Here is a 19,273-nt window from a genome sequence, read left to right on the forward strand (position 1 = left end):
GAGCACTTTCTGGTGTGCGGACTCATTGTTCATCTTTGTCTTAGTTTACCAAACATCTTTTTATGATTAACTCTGCCAGAAGCCTTAAAGGCGTCAATAAAGCCAATTGCAACAGATGAATTTTGTCTTTTATACAGCTCTACTATTACTTTCAGTGCATATATACACAAATCAGTACTATGCAGGGCCTTAAAGGCAAATTATCTATTGAGATTCTTTCCAAAACTTTTGATAACACATTAGCTAGTGCGATTGGTCTGTAATTATCCAAACCTTTCAATTTGCCGGCTTTCTTCTTGATAACTGGCACTAAAGCTTCCGACAACACAGACTCTGGCAACAGCCCATGTTTTATCAAGCCAGTAAAGAACCTTCAGCAGGAGTTTGATCAAAGCCACCAACACTCCTGTCTGTGAGCTGAATTATTGCTCGTTAAACTTCATTAGTTTGGTCCAGTCTATTTTTACCAAGCTGGCCCTCTTAAACTCATAATTCATCTCAGGCAGACTTTCCATATCAACAGTCATACAAATGGTCCATGATCAGATGTAGATGCCCCATAGAGGACTGTCACTGATTGTAGAGTACAGTACTAATGCAGTGGTCAACTTATGGTCAGGCTTATAAGTGTAACTATCCAGTTGTAAGTTGTTATCAACACTAAAATGCAAGAGAACATTGAAGATTTATCTGTAAGATCCTTATTCATATCCCCAAGTCTATTCGTCACTTCTTCTTTTCCTTTTAGTGGCGGTTGGCAAACCCACTAGATGGCGCCACCTACTGCACGACACCTGCGTGACAGCAGACGTAAAAAAAAGGATAGCTGATACGGATCAGATAAAAAAAATTACAGCTCAAGACATCCCTACTTTTTCTACTTTCACTGATTCAATGTGCATGGAATAATTTTCTGGGTTATATTTAGATTTTCACAATTTGAGCTTTATTTCAACATAAATCAAACGTTTGATATACAAAAACAACTTTTTCTGCTATACAAAATCTTCATGAGATAATAAGATATAAATAACAGCCGAGCGAGACATGATGCCTGTTAATAGGCTGATGTGTAGAACTGAGATATAACAGTGAGTGTTGAAGAGTCTGACTCTGTAGATCAGCAATGGCTGGCTGGGATCCAGACCTCAGTTTACCTGAACTATACTAGAGGTGTGTGTGTGTCTAGCGGCGAACAGACACACTGCTTCTGATGGATGAGCTGGCTGCTCTTTCCCGCTCTTTGGCAAACTCCATTTCAATTTTAGCCTGGATCTTCTCCCAGTCCACTTCCACCTGAGCACAAGCAGGAATGAAGAAACATTACAACATTACAACATAAAACACAATAAAAGCCTGAATTCTCTGTGAGGACTTCAATCCCATCAACAAACAAACAGTGTGAGTGAGTGTGCGAGTGTGAGTGTGTGTGTGTGTGTGTGTGTGTGTGTGAGAGTGAGTGTGTTCTAATAGTGCTACAGATAAGAGCATGCAGGTGAACATACTCCCTCAGAGTACTGCAGGAATCTCTTGTTGGTTTCCTGTTTGCTGAAGTCCTGCAGGAACTTCCGTCTGTGAGCGAGGACCGTGTCCACGTGGGTTTTGTACTTCACCGCCAACTCCAGAGCCCTGTGAAGAGCGACACGCATGAGCACGACACACTCACACACACAAACACAAACACACACGGACCTAGGGTTGGGAATCGAAAATATTTGAGGCCGGAAACTTGTTATAAAACGCACTCACAGAAAAAGTGATTTTAATGTGATTTTAAACCATTCTAGCGTGAGACGACTCTGTTTTCAGTGCTGCAGGCACATGTGTATCAGTATATTGGATCCGTGCAGCCAGGGGCGGACTTTACCATTAGGCAAAGGTCGGCAATTGCCTTGGGCCCCGAGCTACCTAGGGGCCCCCAAAATGCCCTATTAACTTGTGCTTAAGTTTTTATTATTTTTTTTTATTATTATATATTTCTAAACTCCATTTGCGAAAAATGGCATCAAATCATTAGTGTCGCAGACAGGAGGGGGCCCCCGCCTCACTACATTGGACTATTCCATTATCTCACTTACTGCGCATCTGCGAAAGTGACAAGGCTGTGCCAAAAAACTGACGGAGAAAAAGAAGTGATTGACAGACAGAGTGTACAGAGTAGTAGACAGAGTAAAAATGAAGCGAAGCTAGCTACCCAAGCGGTGCTGAAAAAATGAGGAAGCGGGAGGAAAGCAAAAAGTCTGTAAAGGTGCGCGGCGCGAAAGATAAACAACACGCAGTAACAGGAGGACTGGGAAATACACATACAGAGCAAGACGAGTCTAAACGCGAAAATGTAAAGTTTCGAAGTTACCCAAGCGGCTCAAATAAAAGAAAAAAGTGAAAAGACGCTGATAAGTATTTGGGAACGCTGCCAAAGTTGGGAATACAGATCAGGAACAACAACGTCCAACGCACAGAAAAATCGTGAAGCAAAGAGGACACAGAGATCGACAGACAAAACTGAGCAGTTTACTTATGAATCATGATATTTAAAAAAATCTCAGCTCTCAGATTCTGTCAATTCTATTACGAAATTAAAACAATAAATACCGTTTTGCCGTTTTAATGTGACGTGACAGATTCCTATAGCGGCACGTGAACTGATCATCTCTAGCTAATAGTAAATAAACACGAATGAACAATGTTGAAAGATACAGTATAACTTACCGAAATGTATATTCCTCATTCATAATATCGATCAATAAGTGTTTTTCAACCGCGGAAAGAGGTAAAACAGCTGGAGAACAATCGTCACATAACATTTACCTCAGGAAAGCCATTTAATTGGCTAGAAAAAAAAAGAGCTATAGGGAGTATTTGGCTAAATATGTTAGATATTACTTATTTTAACCTTAAATTATACCAGCTAATGGGGCTTTTTTTTCTTGAGAAAAAGTAACGCCTATCTTGTGAAACGTTACCTAATATTTATCCAAATGAGTCAATATTGAAACAAATCACAAGAATTGAATCGAAATGGTGAAATTTGTCAAGCAAAAAAAAACAAAAAACAAACATAGCTTACCAGAAATTGTACCATGTAAACATTGTAACATGTTTCTGTTTAGGAGTAAAGAAGTGTATGCAGGGTTTAAAGAGGACGTTTTTTTCTCCTCTCTAACCTTTACTTCCCCGTAGATTAGCTTTACCTGCCTATCCACCATTCAGTCGGTACATATTTTTTTCGTTCTCTTTTAAAGATTGGATGGGGAGGGGCCCATAGCCTACCTACCTTCGCCTTGGGCCCCCGATTTGCTAAATCCGCCACTGCGTGCAGCTCTTAAAGTGACAGTAGCCTAATGTTCCTGCTGCTGTCTCTATAATAACACTAATCAAACAACAAAAGACAAGGAGAAAATTAACTTAAAATCTTAAAACACTGATTGATACATTGTTATTTGTTCTTTTTTCGAATGTATTTTTAAACCACAGGCAAACGTTCCTTGCGTGAGTGATGTTTAGCCTGTTGACTTGTTCATGATATTCAGCTACACTTAAATGTTTTGCAATAAGACTAAGGGCCCTATTTTAACGATCTGAAACGCAAATGTCAAAGCGCAAAGCGCAAGTAACTTTGTGGGCGGGTCTTGGCGCTGTTGCTATTTTCCCGGCGGGATAAATGACTCTTGCGCCTGGCGCAAATCTAAAAGGGGTTGGTCTGAAGTAGCTTCATTATTCATAGGTGTGGTTTGGGCGTAACGTGAAATAAACCAATCAGAGCGACATCTCACATTCCCTTTAAGAGCAGGCGCGCTTGTTCCATGGCGGATTGCTATTATAACGGCGGATTTGCCAGGAGCGGTTCAAGGCCGAGGAGACCGACGTTCTCGTCAGGGCCGTAAAGGAGAGAGAAGTGACATTGGGGACGGAGAAACACACACAAATTAACTTCGGTTAAACAGGCGTATGATAATTTGGGTAAATGTGTAAGCTAGATATATGCTTTTATAATAAAATGTCTATCTATCTATCTATCTATCTATCTATCTATCTATCTATCTATCTATCGTAATAATGTATGATTTGCAAAAATGATAACTGCTGCGTCTGTGTGTAGATGAGAGAATCAAAGTGTATGCGCGTTGTGCACACGCTACATTGATTAAGGCCAAGCATGCGCCCTTAAAATAGCATATTAATAACATGCGCAACGCGCCACTGACTTTAAACTGTTTTTTTTCGGTCAGTGGCGCAATTGTTTTCTAAACCTGTAAAATAGCATGAGGGAACGTTTGCGCCGGAACACGCCTCCTCTTTGCGCTGAACCGCCCCCGGGAGCGCAAGTGTATTTCTTAGTTAACCGACGTGCATCTGTGGAGGTAAAAGTCCGCTTTGCGCGGGTGCAAAATAGGAATGATACATGCGTCCGTGTACAAAGTCAATTGCGCTGGGTGCAAGATAGGGCCCTAGATGTGAATGATATCTAAGTTTTTTTTGTTGTTGTTTTTTATTAGAATCAAAATTAGGAATCGATAAGAATCGGAACTGATCAGCATAATAGAAATTGGAATCGTTAAAATTCCCTACACGGAGTGGACGCGTATCAGTGGCGGCGTGCACCTGTCCCAGTTGTAGAGGTTGATGTGGATCTGGATGGCGTGATAGGTTGGCCTGCAGCAGACTGGCCTCACACACACACTCTCTCACACACACACACGCACCTGTCCCAGTTGTAGAGGTTGATGTGGATCTGGATGGCGTGATACGTGAGGTTGGCCTGCAGCAGACTGGCCTCACACACACACTCTCTCACACACACACACGCACCTGTCCCAGTTGTAGAGGTTGATGTGGATCTGGATGGCGTGATACGTGAGGTTGGCCTGCAGCAGACTGGCCTCGGCCTCCTGCACGTGTCCGCTGAACAGCAGGATGTGTGCGAGGCACGAGTCCTTTGACGGCAGATCCTTTATGAAGTTGATGTACTGCACCTTATCAATCTAGTAGAGACAGAGACGAGTGTTAAAGAGCCTCTGATGAGAGACGTTCTCCCACAGTAGTGTGCAGATTCACCTCTCCAATGGCTGCATACGCCACTTCTGCTGTGCTCAGCTCCCGATTGGCCATCGCCAGACCTGCCAGACACGACCAGAGCACCTGATCCTGAGAGAGAGAACAGCGTCAGGCACATCCAGTGCTGCAACTCTACACTTAAGCTCTGATGATAGTCACACTCACTCACAGATGAACATCACTAACTTACTTCAGCTGGACTATTACACTATTTTCTTCTAGATCTGCTGTACAGCAGAAACAAACTTTGTAAAAAGCACTATATAAATGAAGGTGACTTGAGTTGACTTGATAGCGTTCTGTTGGTAAATTAGCAAAACACAGCCACCACAGAGGTTGTCAGATAAATTAACAGATAGAAGCTTGGAATAATTATGATTTTTTTTATGATCCTTCAGAAATTATTCTAATTGCAGCTCAATTATTGTTGGTGCTCCATTATTAATAATGATTATTATATCAAATTGCTTCATATTTTTGTGGAAATCAAAATACAATTTTCAGGATTCTTTGATGAATATAAAATTCAAAATAACAACCTTTATTTGAAACAGAAATGTTTTGTAACATAATTCACTTTTTTAAAGATCACAGTCCCCTTTCGAGGTAAAAGACGACCTCTTTTGCACTTGTGCTTCGTCAAAAGACGACACTTTGGGGAATGCCTTCAGCGTGACGGGTCTGAAGCCTGAATGGAACTAGTCCAATCTCGATTGGTGTTGCGTCATGACGTCACTCGTGACGCCGCATGTGATGGCAACGCGGAAACTATAAAAGGACGGCGGATCATAACAGCGTCAGCTGGTCTTCAGCAAGCGTTCTATGTTGCCTTGTCTGTCTTATTTGGTGTTGTTTGTCAGTTTACACAAACAGATATTGTTATAATGGCGAGTAAAAAGATTTTCAGACAGTGTGCGTCCCCTTTCCCGCGTTATTTGAGCGAGGGAGACACAAGCGGCCAGCTCTGTCGGTCCCGTTCAGGAGTCGGAAGCTTGATCTGCGGCTTCTTCCGCCCAGGACGAGGACACGATGCTTGATTTATCTGAATCCAAGGATTTAGATATTTTGGGCATCGAGGCAGGAGAATTTGAGGACTCGGCACCTCATTCTCCTGCCTTCGGGGAGCTGCTGGAGATTGTGACCACAGCAGTGGCCAAATTAAACATCGATTGGCCATCAGAGAAGCAGGAAACGTTGAAAAAAGTAAAGTCACAGTCTTTGCGCCGGAGCCTCCCGTTTTTCCCTGATCTCCACACTGAGGTGTCGAGATCGTGGAACAAGCCGTTCTCATCACGATTATTGAGCGCAAACGTCCATATACATTAGTCTATTTTGGGTTTGAATTAAGAGAACGGCTATGGGGTGATGCCGCGGGTGGAAGAGACACTGGCATCGTATCTTTCACCCAACGCTGCGTCATCCCTTAAGGCTCCGGCGCTGCCCTCCAAACCCTGCCATACTACATCAGCATTGGTGGGCAAAGCATATATGGCGGCGGGTCAGGCTGGTGCATGCCTGCACACAATGGAGATTATGCAGGCATACCAGGCCGACCTCCTGAAAGAAATGGATGACAGTGGGAAGGTCGCCCTCAACGGCGTTAAATGCAGCATTGGTAGCCATGGAGAGACACCTGTGGCTGAACCTGTCAGGCATTGGGGAGAAGGACAGGGCCTTCCTCCTCGATGCCCCGCTTTCGCCTTCTGGCCTCTTTGGCGACGCAGTCAATACTGTCGTCGAGAGGTTTCAGGAGGCGAAGCGACAGTCAGTAGCTTGTAAACAGCTGATCCCCCACCGTCGTTCCAGATCTCATGGGCCTGCTGCCAGGAAACAGTTCCACCAGCCAGCCGCCAGCTCCTCGCACCTGCCACAGCAGACCAAAAAGGATGGGGGGTTACGTCCTATTATAGATCTAAGGGTATTGAATCGGTCTCTGAGATTCAAATTCAAGATGTTAACCATACCTATTATCGTGAGTCAAATCAGGTCCGAGGACTGGTTTAGATCTGAAAGACGCTTACTTCCATATATCCATCCTTCCCTATCACAGACGATTCCTGAGGTTCGCCTTCGGGGGAACGGCGTACCAATATCGGGTTCTTCTCTATGGCCTAGCATTGTCCCCTCGCACCTTTACCTTTACCAGCAATACGTCAGTGGTTGGCAGGGGGGCCTGAGATTGCGCCCTCTATGCAGACTGGTGCATCAGGTTCTTCTGTGGTCCCAGGGCAAACTATTTCCGGGGACAAAAACGTGGGGGCAGACATCCTGTCGAGGCAGGGGCTGAAGCCCGGGGAATGGAGACTCCACCCCGAGACGGTGGAGGAAGTTCGGCCAGGCAGAAGTGGATCTGTTCGCCTCTCATGAGAACACACATTGTCCGCTTTGGTTTTCCTTCATGGATCCAGCTCCCCTGGGGCTGGATGCCATGGTACAGGCGTGGCCAAGGCCATATCTGTACGCATTTCCCTCGATCGCTCTGCTCCCAGGGGTTCTAGAGAGGGTCTGGCAGCATAGGGTCAGTCTGCTTCTAATAGCCCTATTGTGGCCGGCCCGAGTATGGTTTTCAGACATCATAGCAATTCTATCAGGCCCTACATGACAAATCCCAATTAGGAGGGACTTTCTTTCTCAGGCCGAGGGCTCAATACACCACCCTCAGCCAGAGCTGTGGATGCTGCGGGTCTGGCCCCTGAGGGGGACCAACTCGTAAATGCTGGGCTCTCAACTGAGGTTGTTGAGACCCTTCTAAACTCTAGAGCCCCCTCCACGAGAGACTTTATGCCTTAAAATGGAATGTTTTCAATTTATGGTGCAGAGATCATCAGCTGGACCCAGTTAACTGCCCAGTGGCTTCAGTACAGGAGTTCCTCCAGCTGCCATCTACAAGACTTTAAGTGAGGGCACTACGGGGAGACACCCTAGACCTGGCCATGTGCCCAAAGTGCCATCAAGTGTGGCACGGTCTATGATTTTACAGGCATCTCATCCTCCACCGCATTCGGCGGCTGATAAAAGATACATTTGTTATGCCCTGTCCAAGCCTTGGAGGGCTATGTACATAGATCCTCGGGCTGGAGGAAGTCGGACCAGTTGCATCTAAGAAGTTTTCCTCTGCCTCTAAACATACTATTAGCAGGTGGATCGTAGAGGCTATTTCCTCAGCGTATGAGGCGCACAGTTTGCCTTCGCCTCTCCTGATAAGAGCCCACTTGACTAGAGGAGTGGCATCCTCTAAGGCAGGGGTTTTCAAACTTTTTGTGTGTGTGGACCACTATTTGTAATCAAGAATTTTCGCGGACCACCTCATAATACACATAATAAAATATGTCTACACAGAGTCCTACCTGAATTAATCTGCACCTCTAAATAGGCTTACTAGCTCTAAAACTATCATTGGTCATCACATCAGTACAACAGGCTTGTTAAAAGAAAGTTTACTGCACACAACGGCTGCCACATATTTTATTTATTTATTTACTCAAGCGCCCGTGGGCATAATCAGGTTCATTTGAACAACAGGCTTATTTCCATAGCAATGGAGTATGAAATCTATAATAAGAACACTGGAATATAGTCAACATTTCAAAACCTTTGGTGATTTTAGGGGATTATTAATCTTCAGAGTTTTACAAGTCCTCAAAAAGTACCTAGGCTTGAGTTTGTCCACTTAACAGCACATCCGCAAAACATTTCAGAAACGCAAGATCAAGAAACTAACTGGAAATTAAAATAATAACAGGCCTTATTCATTCCATTTATAAACATTTAGTTTCATATAAACTGCCTATGCCTAACTGTGCGTTCACACCGGACGCGAATAGCGCGTCAAATTCAAAAAGGGATCATATGTCAAATTCGCGCCTGCCGCGTCTAGTGATACGCTTGACCACTTTGTATCAAGAGCGAAATTGACGCGCGTAAAAACAAAAGTTTGAAGCGAAATTTCGTCCGGTGTGAACGCACCATTAAAGGCTATGCGTGTGATGTGATAATGAAAACATATTTGCCTCTGCCCTTTTCTCTTCAGAGAACCTGTTGCTATCCACCGAACCAATGTTGTGGTTGTAACGGCACTGAACTTGAATGTCATGGCCGAACACCACTAGGCTTTTTTAGTAATCACACAATAACTTGACAATTTAATTAAAATGTTACATCAATATAGGCCTACATATTCTTTTTATTTTTTTTTATGTGAATTTCCTGGTAAAATGAAGATAAAAAAAATATAATTTTATATTTAATTTTGCCTCTCCACGGACCACCTGCAGTACCCTCACGGACCACTAGTGGTCCGCGGACCACAGTTCGGGAATCGCTGCTCTAAGGCACTGCTAGCTGGGGTTTTCCTTAAAGAGGTCTGTGATGCCGCCGGCTGGGCCTCCCCACACACCTTCATAAGATACTATAGCCTGGATCTGCCCTCTACACCGGGTTCACAAGTTCTCACGTCTTGAGTTGTGCCAGATTGCTTCACACAAGGACAGACACTAGTCAGTGTGGCGCAGTAGGCATTTCGTTCCCCAAAGTGTCGCCTTTTGACGCAGCGCGAGTTCCCTTGAAAGGGAACGTCACGGGTTTCAACTGTGACCCTCGTTCCCTGAGAAGGGAACAAGACGCTGCGTCCCTTGGCCACACTTCCTGCATGCCTGATAACGACTTGCTTCGACCTATAAGAAGCTGACGCTGTTATGATCCGGCGTCTTTTTATAGCTTCCGCATCGCCATCACATGCGACGTCACGAGTGACGTCATGACGCAACACCAATCGAGATTGGACTAGTTCCATTCAGGTTTCAGACGCATCACACTGAAGGTGTTCCCCAAAGTGTCTTCTTTCGATGCAGCGCCTCGTTCCCTGAGGGTTACAGTTGTAACCCGAGACGTTTCCACAAACATATGAAGCAGCTCAACCGTTTTCAACATTGATAATAATTATAAATGTTTCTTGAGCAGCAAATCATCATATTAGAGTGATTTCTGAAGGATCATGTGACACTGAAGACTGGAGTAATGATGCTGAAAATTCAGCTTTGATGACAGGAATAAATTACACTTTACTATATATTCAAATAGAAAATAGCTGTTTTACATTGGAATAATATTTCACTGTGTTTAGTAGTGTATTTTTGACCAAATAAATGCAGCCCTGGTGAGCAGAAGAGACTCTTTCAGAAACATTAATAAATCTTATTTATTCCAAACGTTTGACCATTAGTGTAGGTATTACAAACTAACAATGACCAGTTTACCTTATAATAAATTCTGTTCATGTTAATTTCTATACTAATACATTTTTAACATAACTTAGCATAGATAGTTTAATAAATGCTGTAAAAAAAGTTTTTACTAACAAGTGTCACCAACTAAGCATTTTATTCCACAGCCATTTAATGTTTAATGCTTTATTTTATTTTATTTTTTATTTTATTTTTATTAGAGTGGGACCGTCACAAGCACAGTGTTATTGAGTTCCTGACAGAACAACCGCTGCCGTCTACTGCTGTTACACACAGAGACAGAGAAACATACCTCCTCCTCCGGAGCACAGAGATGAGAGGAGAAATGACAACCGTAAGAGAGACAGCAAGACAACTCACATAAACCTATTTTACATATTAATTAAAACACTATTTAGTATGTTATTGATCGGTTTTCCTTGTGGGGGGCGCTGGCTGTAGCTGATTTTAGGTTTTACTGTCCACACACACACACACACACACACACGCACACACACACACACACACACACACACACACACACACGCACGTTCTGACACTGTAGGCTCACAGGAATTCATTCCTTTAGTCAGTTATTCTGATGAGCACCATGACAGTAAAACCAAAATTGTTTTCTGAAATTATGAAAACCAGAGCAAGGGCTGCTTTTTATTTCATTTTTTAATACTAAATAATAATAGCCAATCAAAAAGTAAATTTGTTATAAAAAGTCAGTATTGTCAAGACAAGAAACATCTATTCCGTGTCATTACGTGTAGTGAGTTTAAGTTTCGCACTTCAGAACTTCTGTTAAGGGAACATAGTGAGCATCAATGCTTCCTGGTTTTCACGGTGCATTGTGGGAATTTTTAGGGAGCAAACGTTTCAGTGCACTGGTAGATTTTGTAGTTGAGACAGCCCCTTAAAGTCCACCTGTGGTGTAAATCCAGCTTTTAATGTAGTTTATGTGTCTATGTGGTGTTTTTAATATGCTTTAAGACAAACCATGTGTAAATTCATAAGTCGACACCATTGCTGAGTATTTCCTCCTTAAAACTGCAGTGAACCAAAGACTTGAACCAAAGACTTGCTTCTGACGTCACAAACTACCTTGTAACCAATCAGATCAACGTGTGATCGTCAACCAGTAGATCTCTGAGCTGAGTGAGTGAGTGGAGGCGGGGCTCATTTGCATATTCATAGAACCGCGCATACTAAATGAGGCAAGGGTGTCGAGTTACAGTCAAGATATTTTAAGGCATGAAGACATTTTTTTTCAAAGGAAAAAATGCTTAAATGTAATTTTGGTGATCAAAGATGAGTTTTAAGGGATAAAATGATTGACTACAGGGGGACTTTAAGATTAATGACTCCCTGATCAGTGCTCTGACTACTGAACTAGGGAACTGATTGAGACACAGCCACACTAGGCGTGGCTTCGCGTTTCCATTACAGATTTGTGCAAAACTTTTGCGATTTTTTCTAAATGTTGAGAAAAAACTATTGCGAAATGACGCGTTTCCATTAACCGATGTTATGTGACTAAAACTTCATTTTTTCCTCTTGCGATAAGGAAGTAATTCCAAAAATCAAGGCAACAGAAGTTGGTAGGTTTATGTATATCTCAGCCACTGCACTGGCCATTATTATTAATCGAAGGAGACGTATTTGTGTTTTCCAAGCATTAATGGCAAGGAAAGACCACTTATACTTGGGAGAGGCTTGTATGAGGTGTTTCTGGGTGTTTCTCCCTCAGATCTGCTTCCAGGTTTTCATTGTGGCATTTATTTGAGGTTTAGAATCCAGTATTCCTGTAATTCTCCTGTCTATTATGAATTTAATAAAGAACTCTGTCTCGTATTCTGTCCAAACACACCGTGTCGTCTACGTCAGGTGACCTGTAAATGCACAAAAACTGTTTCCATTGCAGGTTTGAGAAATATTTCTTTTTCGAATTGCCTAAAAAACCTCCTCATGTGAGCGTAAAAACATTTTTGCGATAAATGGGAGTTTTTGCGAAAATGACGTGTTTCCATTGGGCGTATTTTCAATTCACAATTTCAATTTGCTCAATTTGAAGGGTAATGGAAACGTGGCTACTGTCTTGCAGAGTTCAGCTCCAGCCCTAATCAAACACCTGAACCAGCTCATCAAGCTCTTCAGGAACACTTGAAAATCACACTGGTGTGAGCTGAAGCATGTTGGATATGAACTTTGCAGGACAGTGTGTCTCCAGGAGCAGGGCTGAAGACCTCTGGGCTGCAGTATTTTCTCCATCTGTATCTGTTTCCCTCACACCTTTACACTCACACAAGAGAGCGCTCCCTGCTCCACTGACCTTAGCGAAGCGGCAGATGCGGAGGCCGTCCTCCCAGCGGGCGCTGCCGGTGTACTCGTGCAGTAAGGTCGGGTACGGGGACACTGCGGTGCACACCAGAGAGCCGTCCGCCCGTCTGACAGTCACCTGAGTGCCCACATAGCTCACGATCTGAGGAGAGCGACTTAACTCGCTGCAGAAGACAGGATTCATCAAACATCACACACAGTTTATGTGCAGTCTCCTAAAGTCTTCAATTACTACCGGGCTCCAAGAAATACACAAATCACCAGTGGCTACGTTTACATGCACAACTTTTGTTGATCAGTCTGATCAAGTGTTTACATGTTTTCTCGATCGGATTAGAAAAGGAATAAACCACCCCTTTCATTTGGATCAAGCTCAATCGGATCAATTAAGGTGTTGAGTCGTCAATTCAATTACTAATGGATTATTTGGTTGCATGTAAACGTAGCCATTGACTGATGGTTATGACTGTGCATTTCAGATGTGAGTGAAGTTAGTTGTAGTGCGTGTACCTGCTGTCCTTGCTGAAGATGGTTTTGGGGAGCAGGTCTTTGTCCACAAACACCACACTAGGGTAATACCACACAGTGAACTGGTTGTCCTGGATTCCGCACAGGATGTTTGCAGAGTCGTTCCAGGCCACAGTGTCAACCATTGAACCTGGGCAAGAATTACAAAGATTCCATTCAAATTAATCAAACCTTAATACAGACGCTTGACTGAATTCAGTGCGACTTTACCAGAGACAGACTGTCACAGAGTTTCCTTCTGGATTCTTACCGATCTTATAGATGCTGTGAGCTCGGCCCAGCTTTCTCACAGAGGTCAGGTAGAGGTCACGGTTCTTATCGATCAAAGCGATCCTTCTGTCATTAGACAGGCCACACTGATCCAGTGCGACTAACACCACCTCTATCTAACAGGGAGACGAGCAAAAGGGGACCGGTTATGCAAAGTTCACTTTTACATGGTGTTTGAACATAAATGTGTGTTGGCAGTGTGTGTACACAACCACCCTAAAAGGGTAAAAATCCACACACTCCTCTTATTTTTAATCCCCATAAATTATAAGCAGTGTCTCAGAACAAGCCGTTTGCAGATTCTAACAGTGTGACATCACAAAATGACCACGACTGCTGACGTACTCTGCCCTATTAGCATAGACCCCGCCTACAACTGCTGACGGACTCTGCCCTATTAGCATAGACCCCGCCTACAACTGCTGACGGACTCTGCCCTATTAGCATAGACCCCGCCTACAACTGCTGACGGACTCCATCCACAACTGCTGACGGACTCTGCCCTATTAGCATAGACCCCGCCTACAACTGCTGACGGACTCTGCCCTATTAGCATAGACCCCGCCTACAACTGCTGACGGACTCTGCCCTATTAGCATAGACCCCGCCTACAACTGCTGACGGACTCCATCCACAACTGCTGACGGACTCTGCCCTATTAGCATAGACCCCGCCCACAACTGCTGACGGACTCTGCCCTATTAGCATAGACCCCGCCTACAACTGCTGACGGACTCTGCCCTATTAGCATAGACCCCGCCTACAACTGCTGACGGACTCCATCCACAACTGCTGACGGACTCTGCCCTATTAGCATAGACCCCGCCTACAACTGCTGACGGACTCTGCCCTATTAGCATAGACCCCGCCTACAACTGCTGACGGACTCTGCCCTATTAGCATAGACCCCGCCTACAACTGCTGACGGACTCCATCCACAACTGCTGACGGACTCTGCCCTATTAGCATAGACCCCGCCTACAACTGCTGACGGACTCCATCCACAACTGCTGACGGACTCTGCCCTATTAGCATAGACCCCGCCCACAACTGCTGACGGACTCCATCCACAACTGCTGATGGACTCTGCCCTATTAGCATAGACCCCGCCCACAACTGCTGACGGACTCCATCCACAACTGCTGACGGACTCTGCCCTATTAGCATAGACCCCGCCCACAACTGCTGACGGACTCCATCCACAACTGCTGATGGACTCTGCCCTATTAGCATAGACCCCGCCTACAACTGCTGACGGACTCCATCCACAACTGCTGATGGACTCTGCCCTATTAGCATAGACCCCGCCTACAACTGCTGACGGACTCCATCCACAACTGCTGATGGACTCTGCCCTATTAGCATAGACCCCGCCTACAACTGCTGACGGACTCTGCCCTATTAGCATAGACCCCGCCTACAACTGCTGACGGACTCTGCCCTATTAGCATAGACCCCGCCTACAACTGCTGACGGACTCTGCCCTATTAGCATAGACCCCGCCTACAACTGCTGACGGACTCTGCCCTATTAGCATAGACCCCGCCTACAACTGCTGACGGACTCCATCCACAACTGCTGATGGACTCTGCCCTATTAGCATAGACCCCGCCTACAACTGCTGACGGACTCCATCCACAACTGCTGATGGACTCTGCCCTATTAGCATAGACCCCGCCCACAACTGCTGACGGACTCCATCCACAACTGCTGATGGACTCTGCCCTATTAGCATAGACCCCGCCTACAACTGCTGACGGACTCCATCCACAACTGCTGATGGACTCTGCCCTATTAGCATAGACCCCGCCCACAACTGCTGACGGACTCCATCCACAACTGCTGATGGACTCTGCCCTATCAGCATAGACCCCGCCTACAACTGCTGATGGACTCTGCCCTATTAGCATAGACCCCGCCTACAACTGCTGACGGACTCTGCCCTATTAGCATAGACCCCGCCTACAACTGCTGACGGACTCTGCCCTTAGGGCTGTACCAGAATATTCGAGTATTCGTTCGGTGGGTTGGTATTCGATTTTCAAATTTGACATTCGAATATTCGTTTTAATTTTTTTTTTTTTTTTCACACCTGGCATCCCCCTAGAAACGGTTCCCATTCGCGCTTGAATGGGGCTGTCATGCGTTTTCTCAGATGGATAGCTCTCTCTGATTTGTCAATATGAACAATAAACACATAAATGTGTTTTTGCAAAACGGATATGAATCCGAACTTCAAATCCCGCGCTATAGGCAGATGTAATGGAGTGCACGTCACCAGCAACAGCTGCATTTTACTGATCGTCAGCTAAAATTTCTAAATCAAAGACCACAATAAGAGAGCGCGCAACAGCTCTGGTAAGATCATTTCGGTTCTTTACTTTTAATGAAGTTGATTGTGTGTTAAAGCATCTGCGACCCACTTTCACTTTGATTAGTTGCACGTTGGCTTGATGAATAGATGCTGATCTGCGGTGACGCGTGCTGTAAGCGTCGTCATATCTGGCTATAACATGATATAGCCTAAAACGCTCTCACACGGTTATTTTTTTAGCATTTTTGGGCGAAATACAATACTCTTATTTTAGAGCGCAGAACAGCGGAGTTTGTATGGGCAGAAGTGCATGCCTGAGCTTGTAGGCTAGAAGCACGTGTTGCTTTGACATTGTGGAAATAAAATAGAAACAATATATTAGCCTACCCTTTACTGTGTCAGTAATTACTGTGCTGCTGATTTCTGATTTGAGAGTTATTTGTTACTCAGAAAAATATTAGGCTGTGTTTTGTATCACTAGTGCAGTGTCCGTTCTCGGAGCCCTGCGCGTGAGGCGCGTGCGCTTCCCGCTCACGCTGTTCTGTATTAAAAGTTGATTAATTCTGAACGTGTCACGTCTCGCGTGTCTATATTGCACCAAATGTGACACTGCACTCGTGAAGTCGATTGGATGAACGGTTCAAAATGCAAGATAAATAATCTAAATGCAAACAGACAGACACATAGAGATTCCTGCCTTTATTAGAGAGAAAAATATGTTCAGCCCCCTCCCTCCGAAGCTTCGAATATTCGATGTTAATTCCTATCGAAGCTTCGAAGCTCAAAAAATGGTATTCGGACCAGCCCTATCTGCCCTATTAGCATAGACCCCGCCCACAACTGCTGACGGACTCCATCCACAACTGCTGATGGACTCTGCCCTATTAGCATAGACCCCGCCCACAACTGCTGACGGACTCCATCCACAACTGCTGACGGACTCTGCCCTATTAGCATAGACCCCGCCTACAACTGCTGACGGACTCCATCCACAACTGCTGATGGACTCTGCCCTATTAGCATAGACCCCGCCCACAACTGCTGACGGACTCCATCCACAACTGCTGATGGACTCTGCCCTATTAGCATAGACCCCGCCTACAACTGCTGACGGACTCTGCCCTATTAGCATAGACCCCGCCTACAACTGCTGACGGACTCTGCCCTATTAGCATAGACCCCGCCCACAACTGCTGACGGACTCTGCCCTATTAGCATAGACCCCGCCCAGCTCTCAGTCAAGAGCAGAGAGTGATTTTCTGTTTTTCTCTTGTTGTTTGATTCATATTAACAGCATATTCAGCAGAAGGCACTGTCTATTAGGTTGCTTTCACTTTAATACTATACATGCAATTTCTTTACTTGCAATTTCTTACATTCACATACATAACCAACTGTTTATATGACCTTTATGTGTTTTCGACATAACCTTGTGTGTATTTGACAGTTTAAGCACTATAAGATGTGAAAGAGAACTAAGGATGTTTTTACACCTGTCTTGCTTGGTTTGATTGAATCAAACTCAAGTTTGTTTCCCTCCTTGGTGCGGCTCTTTTGGGCAGGTGTGAATACAGCAATCGCACTCGGGTGCGGACCAAACACCCGTACCGAGACCCAGCTGAAGAGGTGGTCTCTGTCCGGTTCCAAACCAACTCTGGAACGGTCCGAATTTCTGTCCAATGAATGGATGACCTTAGCACATGTGTGGTTTTGTTCACAAATTTTGGTTCACTTGCAAAAAGGGCAGTGTGAAAGCGAACCACACACACACACACACACACACACAAAAAATTTTAATAGTTTAATACTCCGTCTGACATCCGGCTTTCGGTGTGCGTGCTTCGATGTGTGTGCTCAGAAAACCATATTTCAGAAGTTTAGACTGATATGGCTTTAAAACCATAGACTGTAAGAAAATATGGGCGTAGTGTCCGTGACGTCACCCGTAGTGTTTCTGGAGAGCATTTTTTAAGCCCAAAGTGGGCGGAGCCAGCCGTCGCCATCTTGGCAGCGCGTCACTCCCGCATAACCGTAAATGGTCACAGAGGCGGATTAGCTGAGGTGACGTGACGCTAACAGACAGCAGACAAACGGCTAGTAGTGACATCAGCGACAATCCACCTGTCACTCAAGTGACCACGCCCTTAATTATGCAGAACTTTAAGGCTTAATATAATTTAAATGGATGAGTTATAAAAAAAATTCACCCCCCTCACAGTTTTCATGCAGGGCAAAATGAGTTATTTAGACCAAAACCATGTTTTGTAACCAGGCTGTAAAAATGTTTTTTATTTTCTGCTGTAAAGTTGGGCATTTTAACATGGGGGATCTGTGATTGAACGCTTGTTTTAAAACGCATGCAGATTATAAATTTACATGATGATGAAGAACTGCAATGTCACATGAGCGTGACCGCGATAGAGATGATTGTCAAAAACTAAAACATCTGTTTGGTTTTGATTGGGTATCAGAGACACAAGCTGTACAGGCTCCGCCCTCTTCTGGAAAGGGGGCGGGGAGCAGCAGCTCATTTGCATTTAAAGATACATGCATGAAAACAACAGAATTTTCTAAATGGTATAATAAATGATCTGTGGGGTATTTTGAGCTGAAACTTCACAGACACATTCTGGGGACACCTGATATTGTAAAAAGGGGCATAATAGGTCCCCTTTAATGCACCTCCATAAAGTCGCCACACTCTAACATCATGGTTTATGCTTGCTTGTGACATAAAGCGACCTCAAAGTACACATTTGTGTCAGTTCTGTAAGTCGTACAGCTAAATAACCCCACTCCAGGTCTAATACAGAAACTAGTGAGCTGCCTTGCTGTCTACTCATATCATGTCTTCATATGCAGCTTCCTTCTAAAGCCCAAAGTATACACTGGTTTTTAAGCAAACCCTAGGGCATGTGAACTGTGTGCACAACGTAAATTTCATTATCAGCTTAGTACACACTCAACCCAGATTTACAGCGCATACTCTGCATGCTCAGCTCGCACATGTGATTTGGTTTTTTTTGCACTAATTAATTGGTCCACAAGGTGGCGTCACTGGCTGGGGCCACTTATTCACAGTCCAGAAAAAGAAACAAAAGAGAGAGAACAATTAACTACTGGAGACGCAACGACTACATCATACAAATATCACTCCACACAATAGACTCACCTCACATCGATACACATATCTTAAGTCTTAACATGTCAAATACTGTTTCCAGGTGCAGGCCTCTACTTGGTTTCAAGTGAGAATACGATCTCAACAGCCATTTATGAACACTATTTCCTTGTAGCACACCTGTACGCTAAGCTTTTATAAACTCCTGGTGTACACCACTGTCTCTGGACACCAATATTCTAATGATTTCTAAAAGATGAATCACTGTCTGGACATCTATCTGAGATCTCGGTATGGAGATGATTTCTCAGTAGTACTACAGAACACCATGAGTGTATATTAGCAGCGGTAAGACCATCAGCAGTTTAATTTTAATTAGGTTTAACTGATACTTTGTGTATTTCTGCATTTCTCTCA

At 44.3% G+C, this 19,273-nt stretch overlaps 1 protein-coding gene across 1 annotated transcript in view; it reads right to left on the minus strand.

The window, feature by feature from the left end:
* Window positions 1-925: 925 nt before the first annotated feature.
* ift80 (intraflagellar transport 80 homolog (Chlamydomonas)) overlaps window positions 926-19,273 on the minus strand; it is a 45,503-nt gene continuing 27,155 nt past the window's right edge. Inside the window, exons 14-20 of the mRNA XM_084419009.1 lie at window positions 13,402-13,537; window positions 13,134-13,281; window positions 12,616-12,787; window positions 5,056-5,145; window positions 4,810-4,982; window positions 1,506-1,629; window positions 926-1,296 (exon numbers count right to left, since the gene is read on the minus strand). Coding sequence (XP_084275135.1) covers window positions 1,186-1,296; window positions 1,506-1,629; window positions 4,810-4,982; window positions 5,056-5,145; window positions 12,616-12,787; window positions 13,134-13,281; window positions 13,402-13,537 — 954 coding nt within the window. The 3' untranslated portion in view covers window positions 926-1,185. The remainder of the gene's footprint in view (window positions 1,297-1,505; window positions 1,630-4,809; window positions 4,983-5,055; window positions 5,146-12,615; window positions 12,788-13,133; window positions 13,282-13,401; window positions 13,538-19,273) is intronic.

This window comes from Rutilus rutilus (genome assembly GCF_951802725.1).
Source record: "Rutilus rutilus genome assembly, chromosome: 9".
NCBI lineage: Eukaryota > Metazoa > Chordata > Actinopteri > Cypriniformes > Leuciscidae > Rutilus > Rutilus rutilus.